This window comes from Hemicordylus capensis, chromosome 3 (assembly GCF_027244095.1).
Source record: "Hemicordylus capensis ecotype Gifberg chromosome 3, rHemCap1.1.pri, whole genome shotgun sequence".
Classification (NCBI taxonomy): Eukaryota; Metazoa; Chordata; class Lepidosauria; order Squamata; family Cordylidae; genus Hemicordylus; species Hemicordylus capensis.
In genome coordinates this window covers 243057324-243083172 of record NC_069659.1, presented here as the reverse complement: position 1 = coordinate 243083172, position 25849 = coordinate 243057324, and the positions used below count along the sequence as shown (strand labels likewise).

General features: G+C 44.3%; 1 protein-coding gene across 1 annotated transcript in view; it reads right to left on the bottom strand.

Moving 5' to 3' along the window:
- Window positions 1-5664: 5664 nt before the first annotated feature.
- The window catches only part of LOC128352440 (lipase member M-like), a 32218-nt gene continuing 12033 nt past the window's right edge, over window positions 5665-25849 (bottom strand). The window contains exons 3-9 of the mRNA XM_053313032.1: window positions 23783-23981; window positions 20877-20986; window positions 17621-17757; window positions 12794-12940; window positions 10617-10688; window positions 6125-6190; window positions 5665-5898 (exon numbers count right to left, since the gene is read on the bottom strand). Coding sequence (XP_053169007.1) covers window positions 5665-5898; window positions 6125-6190; window positions 10617-10688; window positions 12794-12940; window positions 17621-17757; window positions 20877-20986; window positions 23783-23981 — 965 coding nt within the window. The remainder of the gene's footprint in view (window positions 5899-6124; window positions 6191-10616; window positions 10689-12793; window positions 12941-17620; window positions 17758-20876; window positions 20987-23782; window positions 23982-25849) is intronic.

The following is a 25849-nucleotide window of genomic DNA, read 5'->3' as shown; positions in this document are numbered from 1 at the left end:
CCACTCAGTGGGGGCCACTCTGAGGATGCCCAGGTTGTGGCGGAGTCCTGTACTGGGTCCTCCTAGTGTGGCTCCAAGGGGGAAGGGTCTGCAGCTGTGGTGGTGGGTCCGTCCCTCACCAGCGAAGCTTGGCCCTTTTTCTTCTATGGAGGGTGGAAGGGGGTGAGTGATGGCAGTGGGTGAGCACCAGCAGCCCCCTAGGTCTGTGATCATCCAAGAGGCCCAAGATGGCGTACAGGGCATCTGAGGCCATCCAGAGCAGTGATGTTTGGCAGCATTTTGAGGTCCCTCAAAATGCCCCAATTGCTGCTCACTGTGTCCACTGCAGGGCACAGGTCAGTTGGGACAAGAATGTGAAGCATCTGGGGACAACCACCATGTGGCGGCACATGTGAAGGCATCACCTGGGTCTCCTTGACTCCGCTGGCAGTGCTAGTGTGCCTCATGTGCCTGTGACTAGTGCTGACAAGGGCAGTGCAGCAGCTTCCATGAAGCAGGGCATGCTGCCAATCAAGCAGTGGACGCAATCATTGTGCACAAGCGGCCTGGTCATATGCACCCATATTTCCTCACCCGTATTATAGGCGAGATGATGGCCACTTACAACCAACCTTTTCAGGTGGTTGAGAACTCTGGCTTCCACCGGATACTCCAGCTGCTAGCACCCAACTACACCATCCCTTCAAGGACTGCGTTCAGCTGGAATGTGGTCCCCTCCCTGTACAGGCAGTACTAAGACCTCATGTCAGCCATGCTGTGTGCAGCACCGACTGGCACCAGGGTGCATTTCACCACTGATCTGTGGAACAGTGTGAGTGGGATGTATGTTCCTTTCCTGGCCCTGGCTGCCCACTGGTGGGGTCCGGAGAGAGAAGGGACCTCCGGTGCTGCCTCACCACATTTCGGCACAGGTGGGCCATCTTGCACATGGAGACGTTGGAAGTCAAGGAGGTGGAGGAGCTGTACTCCTCCAAGGAGGAGGTGGCAGCTGTACTCAACCCCCAAATTGAGGAGTGGATCAGCAGGTTGCCACACTTTTCACAGGGCTTCATTGTCACAGACAATCGGTCCAACTTCACCATGGCGGTAGAGTCAGTGATGGAGTGTGTGAACATCCGCTGCATGGAACACATGCTCCACCTGGCTGTCAGGGATGCCCTTGCCCTCAAGGAGGCAAAGGTGTCCAGGGCACAAGCCCACCCCATGGTAGGTTCTGCTGCTGCCATGGCTGTGCTTGTTGAGGAGTCCCGCAAGATTGCAGCCCACTTCCACCGGAATGAGAAGTCCAGGCACCTGATTCATGAGCGGAAGCATGTCCATGGCTTCCACAACATCTCATCCCTATGGATGTAGATATCCAGTGGAACTCCACCTTCCTCTTGTTCCAGTGCCTGCTGGAGCAGGAATTGGTCCTCAATGACCTGACGAGGAATGAGTTTTTGGGCATGTCCAACCTATCCAATGTGGAGTGGAAGCTCATGTCCGAGATGGTGTCTGCACTCAAGCCCTTCCTGTTTTCCATGAAGAGGTTGTATGACAACACCAATCCTCTGAGCCAGGCCCTGCCCGCAGCTCTCCTCCTGGAGGTGGGTGAACTCTGGACTTCACTGACCACACCAGAGGAGCGTGTTCTTCCTGGAAGGCTGAGGGCCGGGGTTATCAACAGGCTGGTCGATGAGTTGGGTGACAGGGAGGACTATGTCCTGGCTAGTCTCTGTGACCCAATCATCAAGGGCAATGTCGTTTGTGTGGATGACTTTCCCAGGTGGAGTGACCTCTTGGTCAAGAGAGTTATGGAGGAGGAGGTCACCAGGACCCGCAGAGACCAGGAGGGTGGTGATGGTGTGCCCTCCGATACTGCATGACCCACACCCAGCAGCAGTAGTGTGGGTGACCCTTGAGCTCCCACACCTTCTTCAAGTCTGGGGGCACAGCATCCCAGGCAGCGGTGCCAATGCAGCAGGCAGTTCCTCCTGCTAAATAGGCCCAGTGGCTTAAGTGGGTGTGCCTTGGTGCCTTGCCCGGTTTGAGGGAGGCTAAGCCTTCCAGGCCCACCAGTGCTGCACAATGCGTTGCCCAGTACTTGAAGGAGACAGTGGAAGAAGACCCTGAGTTGGACTGTGCGCAGTTCTGGGCAACCCACCACCAAGTCTCGCGCGGTCCCAGTTGGACCCTGGCTTGGTGTAGCAGCTGGTTTTCCTTAGGGTTAACCTCCCCCGGCTGGGCAATCCAGATCTGGAGGTTGAGCTGGGCGAGTGATTGGCATTGGTTGATCCATGGTGCCGGTCACCTGCCCGGCAGCAGCTTCCACTCCCTCCTGCTTCCTCCTTCAGCCATGCCAAGTTGCAATGTGCCTGCTAGTGCTATGACTTGGCAACTGGATACACCTCCCCACTGGCGTAACTCGGTGCTGAACTAGCCCCTGGTTCCACCTGACCACAGCATTCTGGAGGCCGTGGGGGCACACACAGACACTAGGCAGTTTGTACCACTGTGGCACTCTGTAGATGTGTAAATATGAAGATTTGTTAAAAAGTACATTTGAAAACATGTAGATGTGTTAATATTTTTAATTGTGCTATGTTTCTGTTGCTTTGAGGGAGGGCAGTGGGACGCCAGAATGTGTATTTGTAAATATTTCAGTGCCTTTAAATATGTGTTTGTGTAGATAGGTGTTGTGTGTGCATATGTGCGCACACATGTGTGCGTGCATGTGTGCGTGCTCATGCATGTGTGCGTGCATGGAGGTTTCTTCTGGTGTGTGTGTGTGTGTGTGTGTGTGTGTGTGTGTGTGTGTGTGTGTGTGTTTTGTCAGCAGCAGTAGCAGAGGTTTTTCCTTTCCTTTCCGTAGATAGTGTTTTTGGTCCAGTTTGTGTATAGATGTTGATGGTGTAAATATTACTGTATCGCTGCTATATAGCTGGATTTGTATATATACTTGTTTAATGTGTACTGTATATATGTGTTTGTGAATTCTATTTATTCCCCCCCTTCCCTCTCATTTGGTTCTGCTGACAGGCACACACACACACACACACACACACACACACACCAGACACGCATGCTCTGGTATGGACATGATGAGTAAGTGGTCTCTCGCCACAGCATACCATGTGTGGCCTCTGTCCCGCCTCTGAGCTGGACTTTCCTAACCCTTTAATTTTTTCAGAGCCCCCCTCTTTTTCCCTTCTCCAGTTTGGTTCCGCTGACACACACACACACACACACACACACACACACACACACACACACGAAACGCATGCACCAGCCATGATGAGTAGGTGGTCTCCTGCCACACCATGTCGTGTGTGGCCTCCACTGACCCACCTCTGAGCTGGACATTCCTATCCCTTCAATTTTTTCAGAGCCCACTTGTCTTTCCCCTCTTATAGCTAGCAGCACAAACCAAACTCAAACACGCATGCATGCCACTGCACTGGTACCACCACATGCCTGGGGCCCAGTGTCGCCTCCAGAAAAGATGTGGCAGACCAGACACAGTCTGAGGCATTTCTTTCCCCACAGGCAAAACACATATATTTTGCACATGAAGAGAAGAGCAGAAGAACCAGATGCGTGTTACTTTATGTTCTGCTTCAGTGTGTTGGTGTGTTTTTGCCTTGCCCTTCTTTCTTTGCAGTTCGCATGCTGGATTGATTTTCCTGCCTTGCGCCATCTAGTTAGGTCTTGTTGGTTTGTGGCTGTTGTTGGTTTGTGGCTGTTGCAGGTGAGAACTACCAAGATTGGGCCTGATCCCAAAGGGGCGGCACTGCCTAGCCCCACTATTTAACCCAGCTGTTAGCCAAGGTTAAGGGACCATGCACTCCCTTACCCTGGGCCAGCTACTTGTGTGTGAGCAGCAGCTGCACCCAGTTGGTGCTGGCCCAGGAGCAGGCTCCTGGCCGTCAATGGAGGGATCCCCACAATGCACCACACACTTGGATGGTGCAAGTTGGGATATCTGGGGGGTGGGATGACGTGACCCAAACCCCCACACCTTTGCACTGCCTGGGGCAGCCTGACTCTCTCAGACCCAGCGGCCTAGTCATCTGCAGGGAAGGCAAGCTTCTTCCTTCCTTGCCACCTGCCCCAAAGCCCTCTCAGGCGGTTTTGAGAAAGGGCTCCAGGTAGGGTTAGACAGAGATCTTACCGTATGCAGGTCACAACTGGATTATTGTTTAACTAGTCCACTAGTAGGTGAGGCCTGTCGTTGATTGGGCAAAGTCATTTCGCATCGATTACACTTACAGACAATTTCAACTAATTAAATGTCTTTAATAGAATGCTTTATTAATGTGCTGGGGAAAGGGCAGTAAAAGGACAGCTTGAAGTGTTCAGGATTTCAATTTCAAAACATTCATCTTATTGACTTAAAAACATATATGGTAAATTAGAATCTGAGAAAGATATTTTGCTTCTCTTGGGCAGGATATTGTTTTTGAATTATTGATCTGATCATACAGTATAAGAAATATGTTCAGAACAATAACAGTTGAAATCTGAGGATTATATTCAGAATTCCTGCTACAAAATAAAATAAAATAAAAGTTTAAACCTTTTCATCAGCATCTTCCATTGTAAAAAGTAGTCTATTCAGCTAATTTCAGTGACAGGATTGTGTATGCAGAATTTGGTGTTTGTAGGTAATTGGAAAGTGCAACTTTATTTCACACAAATCACCCACAAACTCTTCAAATCATATAGGAGGGCCTCATTTTGCATAGGTTCTCCCATCATAGTTTCAGCTATTTGTGGTTGGGCAATATATACTCAATTTCATTATCGCGGAGGTGAATTTTTCCATTCATAGTTCCTGTGCATCCATTACAGAATTCTCGTGGCATTTCCAGCTTCTGGAGATAGCATGGAGTCATGTTGGGGTGCTTTTGGGGGGTGGAAGTCAGAGGATTTTGAGGTTTGGGGGGGCATTACTGGAGGATCTGGAGTGTCCTGTACTCCTCTTGTGTCCTGTACAAGGCTGTGTCCTGTACTCCTCTTGTTTCTGGGTTTTTTGCAGTGATTTTTAGAACTTTTCTTTGCACTGAGGAACCTAACCCCAAGATTCCCATTGGTGCAAGGATAGTAGCTGGGAATGTAACCCCCATGAAAAATGAGGGCCTTCTGCATAATACATGTGATATATGCATTCCAAATGCTTTGTCACTCCACAAGCATAGACTATTCCAAGGCTCGCTGTCCAGTTAATTGAGGAATTAAGGGCTTCTGATGCAAACTAAGGGCTATTATTGTTTCAAGACTGGCTATGGATTCCTTATAGAATAAGGAATCCATAGCCAGTCTTGAAACAATAATAGTTAAAACTGAAATATAAATGCATTTTCTGCTGAATGGTAAAAACCTGACTCTCAGAGAATTTTGAGGGCTACTGTATTAGAAATACAGTAGAGCTACATTAGATATCTAGATACCTAAATGACTATTTTCCTCTGCTGCTTTGATTTTTCTTCTAGTACTTTTAAAAACTTTAAATTCTGTTATAGTATCTTATCAATTCCATTATTGAATTTTTTGAAGATGATATTTTAAATATTTGTAAATATATATATATATATGGAGGGGGGATTCTGATATACACTGTATAATTTACTGATGTTTCAAGTTTCCACATTAATGTGGGATATATGAACACCTCATATTAAGACCTTATTTATATTTCTGCAGCAGAGAAAGCACATCTGGGTACATGCGCTTTGGAGCATCAAGACCCCAAATGAAATCTAAATGCTGCCATTCAGGAATATACTTATGGAAAACTAAATGAGTGATGCGAGGAAGCAACAATGCAATGTCCTTTTTGGTCTCAACAATGTCCTTTCCACCATTCCACACAGCTGTTGGCAAAGTCATGTCTTCTACCTCATAAAATGGAGGAGTGGTCTGTTGAGGAGAAGATTAGAAATATGAAGAAAATTAAATGCATTCAATTATATAGAATGACTCTTTCCATAAATTATCTCTTTGATGTGTTCTTTCACAACTTCCAAAAAATGAGTATGATGTCAAAAGCTACAACATTTTATACACTAAATTTTTAACTAACAGCAAAAGTATTCATTTGAATCTTTCATATGACAAATCCTTTGACTACCACGCTGTCCCTTACCTTGTTGTATACAGCTTTGTTCTTATTGCCATAATCAAAATATTTTAATTCGTTTGTTTGGAAAACCTAAAAAGAGGACAAAATGTTATGCACAATGTGATCAATTTTCAATTTTTTAAATTTTGAAGTGGATATTCACATGCAAATCCCAAATCTAGGGGGTTGAGTTATCAGAATTCGTCTCCACCCCTTTTAATATATGAATAAAACTCTTGTTAAAACATTGGCATATCAGGAAAGTAATTTCAAATAAATAATGTGTCTATAATTATTTTTATTTTACTATTAATTTGTTTTCTATACTGCCCTTCCAAAAATGGTGCAGGGAAATAATAAATAAATAATATTTAGAAATATTAGAAAGAAATATTAGAAATATTAGAAAGAAATAATAAATAAATAAGATGGATCCCTGTCCCCAAAGGACTCACAATCTAAAAGAAACATAAGATAGACACCAGCAACAGTCACTGGAGGTACTGTGCTGGGGGTGGATAGGGCCAGTTACTCTCCCCCTGTTAAATAAAGAGAATCACCACGGTAAAAGGTGCCTCCTTGCCAAGTTAGCAGGGGCAAATGCTAGTTGGTTTTAGGGATGTGCATGGAGCCACAGGTGTGGTCAGGCACTGGGGGACATGTTGCTTTAAGGCCGGGGGGGTAGTACTCACCCCTCTCACTGCTTCCCCCCCTCCGGCGCACGACTTTCTAGCAAAGAATTTGGGGTGGTAGCGTTCCTCCCTGTCACCCCTGCCTGTGTCGTTGCCCTGCAGAAGTGGATGTTGAGAGCACGCATGAGCCCATCGTGGCACGTGCCCGTCGCCACCACCACGCATGCCACACACCTCACACGTTGCATGTGCACGCAATGTGTGATGCGTGCAGTGCGCATGGCGGTGAGGGGTGCGCGCGCACCGCGATGGGCGCATGCGTACTCTCAACTTCTGCTTTTGCAGGGCAACGACGGGGGCAGGGGCGGCAGGGAGGAACGCTGCCACCCGAAAATCTTTGCTAGGAAGTCGTGCGCTGGAGGGGGGGAAACAGCGAGAGGGGTGAGTACTACCCCCGCTACATGCCCCCCCTACGGACCACTGGACTGGCCCCAATCCGGACCAGTTCGGAGGCCTCTGCAATGGCCCCGGACCGGTCCAGTGCACATTCCTAGTTGGTTTTTTAAAAATGCAGTTGAAGAATAGACTTTGGGTTTCAAAATCTATGTACTTCCTCCTTCCACATACAAAGATACCCCGGGGTATGCTACTGAATTTTCCTCTCACCTATTTCTGGCTGACCCACAGCTGCCAACCCTCCTGCAATGTATGTGGTTAATATAGCTCTGTGGAACTCAAGAAACATCATACCCCTGCAGATTCATCCTAAATGTCTTTACTCAGAAATATGTAACACTTCATTTGAGGAGAATACCTGGTTCTAACAAACATGACCCCCCACACACAAAGAGGGGCAGAGACACACCTAGAGCACACCCACCTCAACATCACTCAAGGACATCCTGGTGCACTGTCAGGATGACCTTCAGTTGTTTGTGTGTGTGTGTGTGGGGTCTGTTTAGCATTATTAGTAATAACTACATTTAGCGTTTGTATAGTGCTTTTTGAGTATGGGGAGCACTTCAGGTATATTATCTTGATGTACCATATTTACCCAGATCAAAGATAACCCTTCATTTAAGATGACCTTCTTAAAAAATATGGGTTAAATATAGGTTATATTATTAATCCAAAAGGAAGAGGACCCTGAATTTAAGATGACCCCCCCACACACACGCACCAATTTCTAACATCAAAGAACCTGTCTTGGATTCAGGTAAATACAGTAATTCTTACAACCCTGTTATGTAAAAAAGAATGATTATCCCCATATTACAACTAGGGAAGAGAGCGGCTGAGACTGAGGAGGCAGCTTGCTTAAGGCCACCTGGTGAGTTCATATCCGAGAAGCAATTCAAATGAGGGAAATCCTGATTAGCTGCTGAATCTTTGCCACCACCAGACACCAGCTCTCATGAAGTATGAACTGTGTTAGAAATGCAGAACTATTGTGATGTTTTGCACTACTAATGCCTGATGCCCTCAGGCCAAAACAAAACTGGTCCAAAGATATCCCATCTATCCTGTCTTATATTTCTTACTTTCTAATACTGATGCTGCAACGGAGGATCATACCAATTAAGGTAGAGCATTCTTGACTGAAGGAATTTCCAATATGTTCCAAATCATTGTTGTGATCATGAACGAAAAACCAAATCCTAAATCCTATTATTAAATATTGAGAGCTGCAAGATGTCACCAAGCAAGGGACAGATACAATTGCTAAAACTGGCTCTACCAGCAGATCACACAGGGCAGGACAATTCTGTCGCCTGATTTCTCTTCTCTGCCATTCTAGCTGTATGTATGTTTTAACATTTGCATTATGGGCATGGAAAATGATAAAGTGCAAATATGATCTAGGATTGAAGACTGCATGTGTGGTTCTGATTTGCAGGAGATTTTTCAGACAGCAACTTTACCATGACTTTACTTTGGGAGAGTCGATGTGCATTCACCTAACGGCCCAATATTTCAGAGAGCACTTCACACACAATTTGGGTTTCTCGATCCATATTGGAATCTTGCCAAATTTATGTTCAGGGCAAAAATATATTCTTTTCGCATCGGAGTGTCCTTTATGCCCCAAACTCACAGTAAAGTCTTGTGGTAAACTTGCAGTAAAGTCTGCTGCCTGAAAAGCCTCCAGAAAAGACTCACCCAATGTATCTCTGGGACAAGGTGTAAAGGCTGTCTTTGGGAGATCTCTTAGGGCATCCCCCTTTCTTCAGACATGATACTAAAACCTAAGCAAAAGTTACTAAGTAAAAACAGGGGTGGGCTTCATATATCCTATATATCACAGATTTCTCATTGTGATTCATTAATCCTAATAATTAATCCTCATTGGGATTCATTATGAAGAAAAGTTATTATACACCAAAGAATATAAACACTTCAAAAATAGTGACCGCACATTTTGCTTCACAACTCAACTTCTACAAGGGCTAGAGCTTAGCTTTTTAAATAAATAAATAAATAAATAAATAAATAAATAAATAAATAAATAAATAAATAAATAAATAAAGGGATCCATGTAAGGGTTAGGGATAGGGCTGCTTCATATCCCTATTATTCCCTATACACAGTGCAAAGTTTATAATGCATAACAATATGTTAAAAGGCCTAGGGAAACATTAAAAAGCATTTAAACAAATAAAAGGGCATTAAATAACGTAAAAGGGCACACAAGACATAAAGGATAAAAAGGGATAAAAGGCACAAAAAGGCATAATTGAATAAAAGCCTAAGTGATAAGTACAGCAAGACTATATAACTACATATTAAAAGTGCAAAGTTATAGCACAAAAAGTGGGAGAAGCATAAGTCTTTCGGATGGTGCACTGTGTTGTATGACTGAATTGTAGTATGCAAGAGCCAGCAGGTGTTAAGTCTAGGGCTGCTTGGACTCACCACTTGCCAGCATCCAATGGATTTTGGATGCTGCCGCACAGAACCTGGCAATGTTATATTGCCATGGGTGGTAGGTGGCACCATGGAGACCTACCCACCACCCCAATTTGGTGTTCCCAGGACCTTTCAAGGTGGGTCAAATCGATCTGAATCCAAATAAAATCTAATCCAACTCAAATCTAATCTAATCAGATTTGAGTTTGCAGATTTGCTTTCAAATCGAACCTGGCTGATTCAATTTGACTTCAATCACATCACGAATCATGCACATTTCAGGGATAATCTCTTCGCACTGCACATACAGGCACAGCTGATGTGACAATGTTATCTGCAGCACAGAATGTCACGTGACTTCCCACCATGCTCTCACACTGTCTAGATCAGGATGTCAGCAACTAATTTTGAAAATGCCTCTGTAAAAGATGAAATTTTGTCACCCAACTTGGATAATTAATCTCTCTCTCTATCCGGTCAGTCGTGTCCGACTCTTGGTCACTTCACGGATCACTGCACTCCATGCCATCCCATCTCAGACAGCTTCCTTTAAGGCTGCCATGGTCACTCCAGTGTCATTTTTTATAACATGCAGCCACCGAGCACAAGGCCGTCCCCGTCTCCATTTCCTGCTGATCATTCCCAGCATAATTGTCTTTCTGAGTGAGTCAGCTCGCATGACATTACCAAAATATGTCAGTCTATGTTTGGTAATCTTAGCTTCTAGCGATATTATTGGTTCAACTCGATCTAAAAATTCCTTATTCGTAATTCTCATTGTCCATGAGATACGCATGGACAGCGAAAATTACAAATAAGGAAGTTTTAGATTGAGATACATCTAATTTAGATAATTCAATCTAATTAGATCTAATTTAGATAATTAATCAGACACATTGAATTTGTGTTAGGTATGGAACATTGATCTCTGAGCTTTGAAATGTTTAGAAAATGTTTAGAAATGTGTTAAACTGTACCTGTCCCCAGTGGATGAAAGTTTTTACAGAAGAAAAATCAGGAAAGATTCCAGCATACACATCTGCTAGGCTCTGGAAAAACAACAGGATGGAAGTATTTTTAGAAGTTGCTTCTCAGACTGTTCTCCAGGAAGAAATGAGTGGGTTTGTTATACAAGTCCAAACAACACAATTCTCCAGACAGCAGAGCAGGAGTAGCCAACTTGAGCCAACCATGTAGTCTATTATTGTTGGACAACAACTCGTATCATGTTTGTTGACAGGTTACCCACCCCTGCAGTAGAACATACATGATATGATAGACTGTATGTGTCCGCAGGCTTCAGAGTGTAAATACATACCTAGTTGTTCATTCTTCATCCAGGTAGTAATGCTTATATGTGCCCAACTGAACTTTTGTGGTGGCTTGAAATGCACAACCCCATTCAGAGTCTCTAGTTGTTGCATCTAGCTAGTGGTTGCTGTGTAGAGTATTTATACCAGCTTTTAAACTTATATATAGTAAAAGGAATTCAAAACTTAAGGAATGAATTACTGAAGGAATTAAGTAATTAATTTTGGGTTCCTTTCCCCGAAAGGGCTAACAGACTAAAATGCACACACACACATGGGAGACACCAGCAATATTGTTTAGATATTGTGCTGAGATGAATAGATACCATTTCTATGTGCCGCTAAAGTATAACATCACTTTTAAAAGTGCCTTCCTAGACTCAGGAAGAGACTTGCACTTAACTAGAATTGAATTCATAAGCCACTAACAGAACGCATTAATTATAATACAGTTATGCTACCATTGAGCTTGGAAGATTTAAGTGAAAGCGAAAGTATACGATGTGCCAAATTCACTTCCATGATTTTTGTTTCCAAGTTCTAGCAACAAATACAGATCATGCCACTCTTGTCTTACATTTAACTTACTACTACTACTACTTCTACTATGAATATTTATAAACCACACTTCAACTAAAGTTTACAAAGCCGTTTACTTAGAAAAATTAATACAGAAATAAGGTGGTCCCGGTCCCCAAAGGGCTCACAAACTAAGAAGAAACATAAGGCAGATACCAGGAACAGCCACTGGAGGGATGCTCTGCTGGGGATGGACAGAGCCAGTTCCTCTCCGCCTGATAAATATAAGAGAATCACCACTTCGAAAGGGGTCTCTTTGCTCAGTTAGCAGGGTTAACTTTACCTATTTGCAGAAAAATTGTAGTTGGTGAAAACGTGTTATAAGCAGCTTTAAGAATTATCCCCTGGAGGAATGTTGTTCTTATTTATAGAGCAACATCGATGTGCAGGATATAGCATCCATATAGCATCTGGGATGTATAGTACAGTAGCATTACAACAAAGAAAGGCCAAACAACATTTTACATTTAATATATGGTAAGGGTGTGTATGGACCACATGCAGCAGTTTGGTTTGAATTCGGATCGAATCACTGCTCCATGAGCCCATTTGTCAGACTGACCAGCTGGGCTGGTCGAACTGACAAACTAGCTTGAGCTCTAACCATTAGGTTCATGGTCGACCATTGTGACCATGAACCAGTCCGTGCACATCCCTAAGGTAGGGAAGGTTTGTCCCCACTTTCTCTCGACTCCCCCTCCCCGAGTCAGGGGTGGCGGGTAGGTGCCACACCAGGGGCGTATGAAGGTTGGAATGGGCCCAGAGACAAGATTTTAAAATTGCCCCCCCCCCCACCGTAACTGAAGCTTAGCTTATGAAGTAAAGAAATCTTAAATGAGGCTGAATAGTGGCATAGTAAAATTTACAAGTCATTGAATGGTACTAGAGAAAGACATGCTGTTCTCGTAGCTCCAGGTCTTAACATTCACATCAGTTTCAGAGGATGAATACAACTGAACGAAGCCCAGGCGGGTGCGTGGCTGGGGGAGCCAGTCATGTGACTTGCCTCTGGGGGGCCCCCCAAGGCAGTGGGCCCGCAGACAACTGTCTCTCCTTGCCCTATTATAGTTACACCGCTGTGCCACACTGGGTCACAAAGACAGCCAACATAACCTTGAGGTCTACTGTAGTAGGGATTTACAATTCAAAATATAATATAGACTCCTATGTACAAATGGTGTGCTGGACTGCCTGTAATTGATATAAGCTTTGTTCGTTGTTTTGTGCATGGTTTTTCAAAAGAAATAAATAGAGAGTCCACCTACCACATTTAGGTTTTTCTCATTGCGTCCTATAAATGCAGAAATGCCTTGGAGACAAAGCCGGTCTATTACTGCATAACTGCATGCCTTGGCATTCGTGGCTTTCAGTTTGTTACTGAGAAGACAGAATTCTTTGTTCCCCCATATAAACTGTAAAATGAAAATCAAAAAATCATTCTCCATCTCTTCAAAAAGACATCAAAAAATGACCTTGATCAGAAGAAAACATTACGAGGACAGCCGAGCCTCTTAAAATTTCCTCTCTATATTTATTTATTAACTGCATGTACATCTCATTTTTAATATAACTCAATGTGGAATTCACAGCATTGCCTGATACTGTTCCAGCCAAGCATTGACCAGATGCAAATCTGCTTAGCTTCAGCAACATTTCTGTGTTGTCTGCCTTCCTACTATGCCCGAGGACCTAACATTTCATGAGTTCTGATTTATTTCAGTGAATCCAAACTCTACGACACCTTCATGGCATGCAAAGGACCCTTTCATCTTCACCCAGCCTTTGTCAAGTAATGTGAAGTGGGTGTAAATAGTGGAGAGTGTAGGGGAAGATGGCAGTCCAACCTCTATAAGCAGAGTAAGACCAGTACAGTGAGAACTCAGTCAAGCAGAAGGTCTGGAAACTGGGGCGGAGCCACCATTGGGGGAAAGGGTTCAGAAAACCTGGGCTGCCCACCAATCAGGGGCCGTGAGCACGGCCCAGACACGCCCCCCATGTCTAACGTTAGACACGGGGGCATTATCCTTCACTTTTTTCTAGTTTTTAACTAGGTTTTGTTGTTGTTGTTGGTTTCCCATTATTGTAGAAACAGTTTTTTCCTTTTTCACATTCGGCTGATTGGCTAGCATTTACTTTCACCTTTTAACTTAGCCCTCTTCGGCAGTCACGTCAGCCTCCTTGTCTGCTCTTCTGTTTTGGAGTGTGCCCATGCCGCGGTGTCCTAAGAGGGGGATTTCCAAGAGGCGGATGTCCTAAGAGGGGGATTCCTCTTAGAAGGCCCCCCTCCCTTTTTTGCCTTTCCAAGTGGCTCCAGCCTTACTGCCCTCTGAAAAGCATGCAAGCCTTTCCCGCTCCAGCGGAGGGTCCCATGGCGGCTGCTGTTTCTTTGTGACACAAGGCGCCTAATACAGCCAGTCGTGCTGAAGAGCAATGAGACCTTCCCAAAGAGGGACCAGCCATTCTCCATGCATGTGTGCTTCCTTACAAACTAGCTTACAGGAGGCGAAGACACACTCCAAGCCGCTTGCAGCACAGAAGCCTGAATAAAGGGAAGAACACCACTCGCTTATAAAACAGTTTACTAGGGGCAAAGCCACGCTGTAAGGAGCTTGCTTCACGAAGGCTAAAGGGGAGGATGACCATCACCCGGTGGGTGATCCATTGTTGTCCTGCAGCTATTCCCCAGTGGTCGTTGCAGAGGGGGGTCTGGCTGGTCCTCACAGTCCCCCCCCCCGCGCACACTCACCACCCAAGCCAGATAGCAGTTAACCTGCATTAGATGGGCGCAAGCTTCCCTTCCCACTGGACACAGAGAAATAGGGCAGTCTAGCATCTTTTCCTCGGGAGGAGGTATGCCGTGAGGCCCCCATTCGGAGCGCTCCCTAATTGGGCAGGGAGAGCCGCTCCTAGTCTTGTCGCTGCACCAAAGTCTCCGTGTTGGTCTCAGCTGTCGCTCAGCTTCTGAGGAGGTAATGAGACCAGACTGGCCTGTATCAGCTACTCCGCTCGCCCTTGTCTGATCCCCTGGTGGCAGCCCCAATAATGGGGGAGGATTTGTTTCTAAGTAAGGGGCGGCTTGGTGGGCACTGGGGAGGGAGGCAGGCCTGGCTGGGCCTGCGGATGGAGGACCTGGGAGAAGGGCGCAGCTAGCCATGCTGCGTCTGATGTCAGACTTGGGGGGTGGGGCCAGGGGCTGCGGTGGCCGCGCACAGGCCGCCGTCAGCCTCATTCCACTACTGTCTGGAGACAGTTGTTTAAGTTGGAGAAAAACAAGGATTTATTCAGATGTAACAAACAAAAAAGGAAAGCTAGCTGAGCTTATGGTTGAAGGGGGAGAGAGACTAACCAACAACTATCTCTGGGAGAGACTACTGAGAGACTAATTCAGGGAGAACAAAGAGGGGTGGCGTCCTGCACTCTCTATCTATGCTCCTAAAGCCCCTAGTGGACATTAGTAGGGATGTGCAAAACGATTCAGGTACAAAATGATTTGTTTGGTGATTTGTAGATAAAACAATTGCTTAAAGCTCAATTGCCCAGATTTGGGTACAAAACAAATCACCCCAGATTCTGACGGGGAAATTCAGAGATTTGGACCTCCATTTTGTAGCCAAAGTGGGTTGGGTGGTAGTGCCCAATGGGTAGAAGCTACCACCCAAATTTCAAAGCAATTGGGTAAAGGGGTGGTTTTTAAAAGATTTTTGAAGTTCACACATCTTTAAGCTTTTCCCAATAGGGAATAATGGGGATTTCAGCAGCCATAGTTATTACTGCCAGAGGAGGGGTACCAGGGTGGCCCAGAGTGGGTTGTGGTGGGTGGTAGCATCCAATGGGTACAAGGAAGCTACCACCCACATTTCAAATAAATTGGTCAAAGGGGTCTTTTAAAAAATTCTTTTGAAGTTGGCATGTCTTTGTGGCAGATTTGGGACAGAAAAGGGGTTTGGGGGGTAGAAGAGTGTGTCAGGTGGTAGTGCCCCCATGAGTGCCTGATACCACCCATATTTTAAAGAAATTGGTGAAAGGGGTTATTTTTATTTTTCCCCTCCCCAAAGTTTGCTTTTTAAAGTTTGCTTTAAGCTTTCCTCCATAGGGAATAATGGGGGATTTCAGCAGCCCCATAACTCCACTTGGGGAGCATCAGTGTGGCCCAGAGTGGGTGGGGGTGTAGTGTACATAGGGTGCTAACCACTCTCAGAACAAAAAGCTCATGGGGTCCTGGGTTTTGTAGTTTTTAATGCCTGATGCGTTCTGAGAGTAGATTCTCTGGTAGGAAATGAATCTACTTGTAGTTGTTGAGCTATTTCTAACATTTCATTTATATGCCAGGAAATAATTTCTCCTTCTCTGCATCTTATATTGCCTAGTTTCCTTACTAGATACAGTTTGGGAAGAGTCCATGACTCTTGAGGAGTCCATGACTCTTGAGGAGCATCTCCATCTTGAAAAAACAGAATCTGTAGTCGTGACCTTTCAACTTTTCAATCATCTGGAATCCTTGTGCTGTCTCCATTTCCGTGGCTTTTATCTTTGCTTGGCTTTCTATGTTACTCTCTAGTAGGGATGTGTGTGGACCCAGCCATACAGAAGCCCATTGGGCATGTGTGGTGGCCTACAAAATGGCCCCCGCCACGGGGGTGAGGCCTGGAATGGACCGCAGAGCACCTGAACCAGGCAATTTGGAATATAATGGAGGCTGGCTGGGGAGGGGACTTCTGGAGACACACACCCCACCCAAACCAAACCCGGCTATCCAGTTTTGTGCACAGCCCTAATCTCGGCTATCCTTTTTCAGTCACTGGTCTCTGGGTCCATCACTCTTTGTAGGGGAAGATGGCTGTCCAAGCCCTATCAGCAGAGTAAAACCAGTATTGTGAGAACTCAGACATGCAGGAGGTCTGGATACAGTTGTTTATGTTTGAAGAAAACAAGGGTTTATTTAATAGTAACAAACAAATAGGAAAGCCTGCAGCCTATTCTAGCTGAGCTTATTATTTATTTATTTATCTATCTATCTATCTGTTTATCTGCTTATCTGTTTATTTATTGACTGTCAATACCACCTAATACAGAAATCTCTAGGCAGTGTATAGATGAAAACATAAAATATAAAACATTTAAAATGCATAAAACAGATAAAGAACACGATAAACACACACTATTTTAAAAAAAAAAATCAGTTAAAAGCCTGGGAAAACAGGTTGAACCTTAAGGTTGAAGTGGGAGGGAGAGAGACTAACCAACAACTATTTCTGGGAAAGACTACTGAGAGGCTAAATCAGAGGGAACAAAGAAGGGAGGAGTCTTGTACTCTCTATCTATGCTCCTAAAGCCCCTAGTGGCCATTAGGAGATATTGCTCCTGAGAGCTGATGCTGCAAGAGCCCAGCTCTAACAGAGAGATCATAACTCAATGATCTGTTTTGCATGCAAAAGGTTGCAAGTTCATTCACACAGTCAAAAACTGTGTTCTACCTTGGTTTTGGAGCTGTGTGTGCTCCCAATTTTCAGTTGTGTGGAAGCAAGGTAAGAAGAAAACCTGGGTAGAAGTGATTGTGTGGAAGCAAGATAGGAAGACAAGCTACCCAGCTTTCCCTCCTACCTTGCTTCCATACAACCGAAGATTCGGAGCACCCACAACTCCCAAACGTGTGTAGAACACAGTTTTTGATGGTGTGAATGAACTCCATGTCTCCAGGGAAACACTCTTCTCTGCTTGAATCCCTAGAGAGAAAGTGTAGACAATACTCAGCTAGATGGATCAGTGGCTTTATTCAGTATAAGACAGCTTACTATGTTCCTGTGAGAGAGAGTCTCTGACCCTCTTCAGGCAGCCTCTAAGCCCTTTTTGGCAGTCCAGATCATCAGCGGGCACATGAAGTTTTATTAGGGACACACAATTTCTTAACTAATCTGAAAACAGGATTAATTAGTTGTTGGGGTCCAAGAGATATACCCTTAATTAATTATTTTCCCCCAAATTAACCACAAAGAGGATGGCAGTAAGACTGTCTTTCCCTTAACACATATTTTAAAAATGTATTTAAAAGCAGTCAATACAATAGTAGATCCCTGAGAATTTTAAATACTTACTCTTTTGACTTCATCAGGAAGTGACAAAAGGAATGAAAGAGGCCCTTTTAGGTGAACCAGTGTGTAGCCAGGAGCAAAGCCAATGAAGAGCTTGACTTTTTGTGCAAGTTGTGGCATGACTGAAAAAGCAATAAGACCTGCAGAAATAAAGATTTTTTTAAAAAACAAAAAACAGTTGCTGTAAAAAATGTAGTTTTGTGCATCAAGGGCAATACTTGCATTGCTCTTTGAGCCTCTGCTACTTCTGTCTGTGTTAACGTTTCTGTCCAGTATCGCCTCTGCTATCTATTCGTGTAGTTCTTGCATTCCGAGTATTTAAACTTTCTCTCCAAGTGCCTTTTCTCCAACAAGTTCCGTTTTTGTGCTTTGGATGCCCATCTGTCTTAGATTATGGCACATCTGTGTGTATTGTGGAAGGAGGAAAGTAACACACCTGGCCTGTGCCTTTGACAGAAACTCTGTCTGGAAATCACTGAGAAGGACTGCACACCCGAGCAATCTCTGCATGCCTTCCTGCATGCCATCCATGATGGTTTCTTCTCTAACCACCCATACTAGCTGTCTGCAAATGCTACTCTGCACAGAGATAAATAGGAGAGAGCTGCCGCTTCCATGTGGGGCAAGTGCACAGTGGAATGTATTTGGCTTCAGTCCTTCAGAGCTGAAAAATTGCATGGGCCTCACTGAATAATTGCATGGGCCTCACTCAAATAAATACTGTATATACATAAACCACTCAAATACAAATATACAGACTAGGATGAAAATTCCAGGGATGGTACCAACCCTTGTTTGGGTTGGGTTGGTACTAGATCATGGTTGGTACTAGATCATGCTATTAATAGTAGCCCAATTTCAGACAGACCTCTTAGGGTTTCCAAGAATTAGGTTGGCCCCCTTTTTCACATTTCTGCTTTGCTTAGGTGTTCAGATATTTGTTTTACTTGGATGCTTGGAAACACTGATAGCTCCTCTTTAAATGCCTTGGATCCAAGCCATTCAGGGCTTTATAGGTAATAACCAGCACTTTGTATTCCATCTGGAAACTTATGGGCAGAAAGTGTAGTTATTTTAGAATGGGAGTGATATGGCCTCTTTGGGTAGCCCATCTGGATGCTGCATTCTGTACCCATTGCAATTTCCATACAAAAGCAGCTGAATGTAGAATGCATTGCAGTAGGCAAGCCTGGATGTTACTAGCACGTGTAGCATGTGCATCACTATTTTAAAGTTGTTTATCTCCAGAAATGGATGTGGCTGACATATCAGTCAAAGCTGATAAAAAGCACTCCTGGCCACTGCCCTAACCTGAGAAACCAAGGAAAGAATTGGGTCCAGAAGTACTCCCTGACTACATTCCTGATCTTTTTCAGGGAGCTGAACTGCATTCAGAACAGGCAGATCTAAACCACTTCCTAAGTTCCAAACTCCCACAATAAGTTCCTTCATCTTGCTTGGATTCTGTTTCAGTTTGTTCTCCCTCATCCAGACCATGACCCAATGCTCCAGGCAGGCATTTAGGGAAATTAAGCCATTTCCTGATGAAGCTGACATGGAGAAATAGACTTGGGTTCCTCAGCATAAGAACAGCGGCCCACCAGATGCTGCTGGAAGACTACAGGCAGGAGTTGAGGGCATACCCCCTCTCCTGCTATTACTCCCCTGCAACTGGTACTCAGAGGCATCCTGCCTTTGAGGCTGGAGGTGGCCTATAGCCCTTCAACTAGTAGCCGATGATAGACCTCTCCTCCATGAAGTTATCCAAACCCCTCTTAAAGCCATCCAGGTGGTTGGCTGTCACTACATCTTGTGGCAGAGAATTCCACAAGTTGATTATGCGTTGTGTGAAAAAGTACTTCCGTTGTTGGTCCTAGATTTCCTGGTGAGAAAACCAAAAAGAAACCATGCACACTGCTGGATGTGGGAAAACCAAACTGGAGAGAAACTGAAAAAGCATGGGCTGGACAGTAACCTAGGAACCTGTGTGATGATACAGTAAAATGATACCTATGACAAAATGCATGTACCTCCTCTCTTGTGAACAAGGGTACTATATTGACAACAGTAAAATAAACAAATATCAATAACAAATATCATACAAGTTCTGCACACAGACATTCATATGTTGAGAAAACATTCATATCAGTAAAACGAACAAATATCAATACAAATTCTGTTAACAGACATTCATATACTGAAAGAACATTCACAAAAAGCAATAACAGATACTAGAAAAACATTTGTATGTAGGAGGACATTCTAATATAAGAGCAATAGCCTCCCTTTGCAAAACTGGACCTGGATGCACAGAAAACAGATCCTATAAAGCAACACTGGTGAGAATGCAAGTCCTCAACTGCACAGCAATATGCGTTGTGCTTGTGGCGGTACCAAAGAGCACTAGCAAGTTTAGTGAAAAAATATTCATCTGCTGGACCAAGTGTCTTGAAATGACAAAAAGAATCCTAAGTTTTGTGGAAAAATATTCATATGCTGGACCAAGTGTCTTGAAATGACAAAAAGAATCCTAAGTTTTGTGGGAAAATATTCATATGCTGGAACAAGAGTCTTGAAATGACAAAATGATGAATGACGATGCATCTGTTTTCTGTGCATCCAGGTCCAGTTTTGCAAAAGGAGGTTTGAATCCCTGCTGGTATATTTCCCAGACTATGGGAAACACCTATATCGGGCCGCAGTGATATGGGAATATGCTGAAAGGCATCATCTCATACTGCATGGGAGATAGCAATGGAAAATCCTTCCTGTATTCTACCAAAGAAAAACCACAAGGCTCTGTGGTCACCAGGAGTTGGCACTGACTCAATGGCACAACTTTACCTTTAATCCAAGGATAATTTGTACGGGCAAAAAACAAAACAAAATTGGAAGCGTATTGTCTCTGCATAGGTCTTTTTATTTGCGCCCCCCCAGAAAAAAAAGGAAAAGGAAATGCAAGTATTTGCAAAACTTTGGCTATGCCAAGAGGTTCATGAAGCTTCATGAAAAGGGTCTTAGTTTCTAGAAGTAGTAAAAGTAGTAAAATAGCAAAAATCAAAAGATCTAAAAAGCAAACTTCAGAACATAGCCTGGAACTGACTGAAAATAAATAAATGAAAAACGAATAACGAACTAATATGCCAAAAGAAGAGAAGTGGAATGCCCACACAGAGATGCCAACTGTTACATAGCACTAGTCACTCCCCGAGAAGTCAAGAATGATATAAATATGAAATATATATTCCCCTTAACTTACCTAATAAACCCCCCTGGGAATGACCAATATAATATAAAGCTTCTTGCTTAGTTTTCTGCAAGATAAAGTTTATTGCTGCTGGAACATCATATATCGCCATTTCATGAAAACTGTAATACAGAGAAACATAAAACAATTGAAATTTTGCCTGCCTATGTTTGGAAACAAAAGTTGTATTATGTTATATGGTGTAAAATGTGGCGGATAACAATGAGAAAAGTAAACTGAATAGTCCAGTTTCCTCTAGAATTCTGACCCTGATCACCCCATTTCTCCCCCCATGACAACACCAAAGACATAACAACACCATCAAAAGTGACTGTAGACAACCAAGTATGTGGTCACAGTCAAGGAAAGTACACAAATATTTGTTGTAACAGCACATGCTACATGTGTGAATAACACTTGCATACCAATAGGAAGATGCTGAAAGGTATCATCTCATGATGCGTGGGAGGAGGCAATGGTAAACCCCTCCTTTATTCTACCAAATCAAACTATAGGGCTCTGTGGGCGCCAGGAGTCGACACCAACCCGATGTGGCACAACTTTACCTTTACCATTCTGTACTTCTGCATTTCCCTTAGTGTACACACGGTCTCAGTAATAGAGGTGCCTCATCTATTATATTAATTCTCCCGGGTGTGCCTTGGATTGTGCATCCCAGAGACCAGCTGATAGTCCGCGTGGCGGATGTGCCTGATTGGCTGAGGCGCAACCAGGAGGATTGGTTGCCGTGGTGGGGGCCCAGGGTGGAGGCCAGAGGTGACGGGCCCGGCCCGGCCACGTAGGCAAGGCCCAGGAGGGGAGAAAGAAAGTGGGGGGGGGAGAAGTGGAGAGGTGGCAGAGACTGGGACAGAAGCAGGGGGGGGGGAGGTAACTGCCGGCCCCAAAGAGCGCACAGATGCTCTGTGCGGGGTCGGCTAGTTGAGTATTTAAAACGCTACAATATGACATAATAAGTAAGCCTCAGTCATTCTACTGTTGAGATGTGTGGGTTATATCTAATTTATCTCCTTGTTTAGATTTCATTAAATTCTTATCCCAGTATAACACATTTTTCCTGGTTTTTAACTTTGAAAATTACCATTGACCCCGAAATACAGAGCTTTAAAGTAACCATGTGATCAAGCTTAGCTGCTGTCTCACCTGCCAGCCAGTTTTGTAGTACAAGAAAGCCCAATACCACTGTAATATATGGTAGGGGACTAATGTTGTGAAGGCAGAGAGGAAGGATGTAATCTTGCAGCACTGAAGGGGCAGCTTGCAAGGGTCCCCCTACTTCAGAGTGTCACTGCTGCCACCCCTCAGATTTGTTTTGGGTAATATCTGAGACAAAAATTATCTCCCCCTCTTATTTGTGATAGTGTGGGATATCCCTGCTGGTGAGGCAAGAGAGGAAATAAAATGTTCTTATTCTTCTTTGCCAACATGAAAAGAACAACTTTCATTGTTTTAGCAAAAGTTATTTAAATATGATGGTTACAAGGTTTCAATGGGGGGGAAAGTACTTTCTGAGCTTACACAGACCTCTAACTTACAGCAGTGCTAATATTTTCCAGATGTTACACAGTTAAGGTTCTTACTTTCTTTCCTTACACTCCACATAGTGGTAAGGTGCCTGGCTTGATTACCTTGTTTCTGACCTGCCTCCCCTCTCAGAAGTCAGGACTTTCAAGTATTTTCTTAAACAGGCAAAAGGCATTCTTATAGAGAGCAGATTTACTCACTGCGCCTCCTCACTTCTCTCTTCTTCAGGGAAGTTCTTCCTATTCACTACCCGTTTTTTGATCCAATCCTCCAGCTCACCATTTCTCTCCTCTTTACTTTCAGACCAACTGAACTCTAACAGATTTCTCTAATTGCGCTCTCTCTCTCTCCTGCATGCAGGGATTTTGCTGCTGCTTTTGCTATTGTCAATCAACCTCCAGCACATACTTCCACATTTCTATAAACATAACTTTAACACTATTATTTGTGAACACATATAAATAAAAAATAAATACATTCAACAAACAGTACTAAAATGCAAATGTTCACAAGGACATTAAAGAATTCCACTCTTTGCTACATCCGCCATAAGACAATGGGGGTGCAAATGCACCGCGTGACACACACCCTCTTGCTTGTGGCAGGATTAAGGGGTGCGGGCACATAGGGCTTTGTTTCTTATTATTTTAAAAAGCAGCCATAGGCCACCTTCTCCAGTTCAGTAATTGGTACATGGAGAAAATCCATTCCAGGACTGAAGCCCTTTTGCTGTAAGGTGAGATATCTGTAGCTGTACCTCAGGAACAACACTCAAAACCAGCATGTGAGGGCTAGAAAAAGCTGTGTTTTGCCTTTAGCATAACTGTAGCCATTTTGCTTCTGTAATACTGCTAAAAGCTGATTAGGAAATAAATGATAGTAAGAAATTGCAAGCGAATCTCTTTTTGGGTGTTGTAAGCATTTCTGAGTTCCAGACAGGACAGGAAGATAACACTTGAGAAATGCTTAAGCTTAGAAACCGCAAGCGGAAAGACAGGAAGCCACCTCTTGATATATGTGACACCATGTCTGGAACGACAACTTATTTGAATATAGCCAATAGCATTGATTCTACAGAAAAGGGGAACTGAGGGAGGGGGCTTGTTGCTTGTCACTGCTTGTTGTTAGAGTATAAAATTGCTTGTAACTTCTTCTGCGGGTGTGCCACTTCTTGGGGTGCGCACCCAGTAGCTTTGCTTGGCCAAATAAAGATACTGACCAGAATCTCCTTCTTGTCTTTTATTAATTGGCATAATCAAATAGGGGGCAAGAGTCGGGCCTTACCCAGACTAGCTGGGAGGGTGCAAGCCTTCCCTGGTAGGCGGGGCTTATCAAGCATTTCACCCATTCAAGCAGCAACTGCTCCCTGAACTTACCTGAAATCCCAAAATTCTTCTTGGTCAATGGTAAGATTCTGGTGTCTTCTAGACCAGGTGGTCCCTCTGTTATTTAATATCCAGATATCATAACCAGCATCTGCTAGAACAAATCCCAGGCTATAGCTGGGAAGATTTGAGATCCAGCACCTGCCTTCAGCGAGTACAGCATGCACCAGTAACACAACTGGCCTAGGCCCTAGAAAGAAAAGAGAGAGATAGGAGATAATATAAGGATGGCCACTTGGACTAAGCACTCTTTAAAACTCACCTGAGGGCGAGTTTTAAAAAACTCTTTAAAACTCACTTGACCACTGCAGCTGGGGATGGGGAGGCCAGGTGGGATGCAGGATCACACCTACAGGACCTCCTTTCCCTTCCACATGATCACTGCTGCAGCAAGAGGCATGGCAATCTGGAGGCTGGGGAAACAAAGCCTGGCCTCCAGGAATCCCACAATGCTCTGCGCAAGCAGCGTGGTGCATTGTGGAAATGCTAGAGGTCGGGTCCTCCCCTTGGCCTTTAGCATTAAAATTAGTGTCAGCAGCCTGAAAGGAGCTGCTGGCAGTCCATCTGCCCACAGTATTTAGGAAAGAGGCTAAAGAACTGAGTCAGATAGAGGTGATGAGAGAACTGTCTAAACTGTCAGGAAAAATTAAAAATTAACAAATTGCAGGGGCCAGATGGCATCCAAGAGTCCTTAAAGAACTCAAATGTGAGATTGTCTTGCTAAAACTATCCCTACAATCAGGCTCTGCAGCAGAGAACTGGAAAGTAGCCAATGTAACACCGATTTTCAAACAGGGATCGGTGGGGGTGGTCTGGGAAATTACAGGGTGGTCAGCTTAACATCTATTGTGGGCAAATTGATGAAAAGCATTCTCAAGGAAAAAATGGAATTAAGGTAGTAAAGTTGGCAGGTCAGTGTGTTGTTACAGGGGAAGGGAAGTCAGAAATCTATTAGCTGTTTCCCCTTCTGGCTGCCCTGCCTGCTTTTTGACCTTGGGGAGCAGTGCCAGCCTCCCACAGACTCCCACCTTGCTCCTCTGTAATGCCAGGTCTGTCCAGAATAAGTCAGAAACTATCCATGATTTGATTCTGGATGAATGGGGAGACCTAGTATGTATTACAGAGACTTGGTTGGGGGAGGCTGGTGGCCCAGCCTGGTCCCAGTTTCTCCATCCAGGGTACTCTGTTGAGGAGCGGGTGCGGGGATGTGGGCAGGGAGGTGGAGTGGCTGTGGTCTATAAGAATAGCCTTTCTCTGACCAGGATCCCTGTGGAAGTGTCTGACTATATTGAATGTGCATACCTAAGTTTGGGGACCAGGGATAGACGGGGACTTCTCTTGGCGTACCGATCGCCCCACTGCCCAATGGAGTCCCTAACTGAGCTGACGGACTTGGTCTCGGGTTTGGGTTCAAACTGGCTAGGTGGTTTTCAAGTTAGCTCTCTTGTGCCCCAAACATTCAGGTGTCTGCCATATTGAATTGGGGTGGATGACGTCATCACAACCTATGATACTGAGGTTTCCCTTTGTGTCACTCACTACAACTGCATCAAATCGGTTAGGCAGTCGAGAAGTTATCCCACTTGCGCCTCACTTTGTCTGCCAGCTTGAATCAGGGTGGATGACATCACTACAAACTATGTATTAGAGCCATCCCTTTGTATTCTTTCAGCTGTATCAGATTTGGTTCAAACAGGTTGGGGGTTCACAAGTTAGCCCACTTGCTCCTTAAACATTCATGCATCGACCATCTTGAATTGGGTTTGTTTACCTCCTCAAAACTACACCACGGAGGTGCCCTTATGTGTCACTTATTACCACTGAACCAAATTTCATTCACATCAGTTAGACGGTCCACATGTTAGCCCAGGGGCGTAGCAAGGTTAGAGTGGGCTCAGAGACAAGATTTTAAAGTGCCCCCCCGCCCGTGAAGCTCAGCTCATGAAGTAAAGAAATCTTAAAGGAGGTGGAATAGTGGTAACAACAAGCATCCTTTTTTTTAAAGGTTTTGTAAATTGTGGACGATGCAAGTCATTTAATGGTACTAGAGAAAGACAT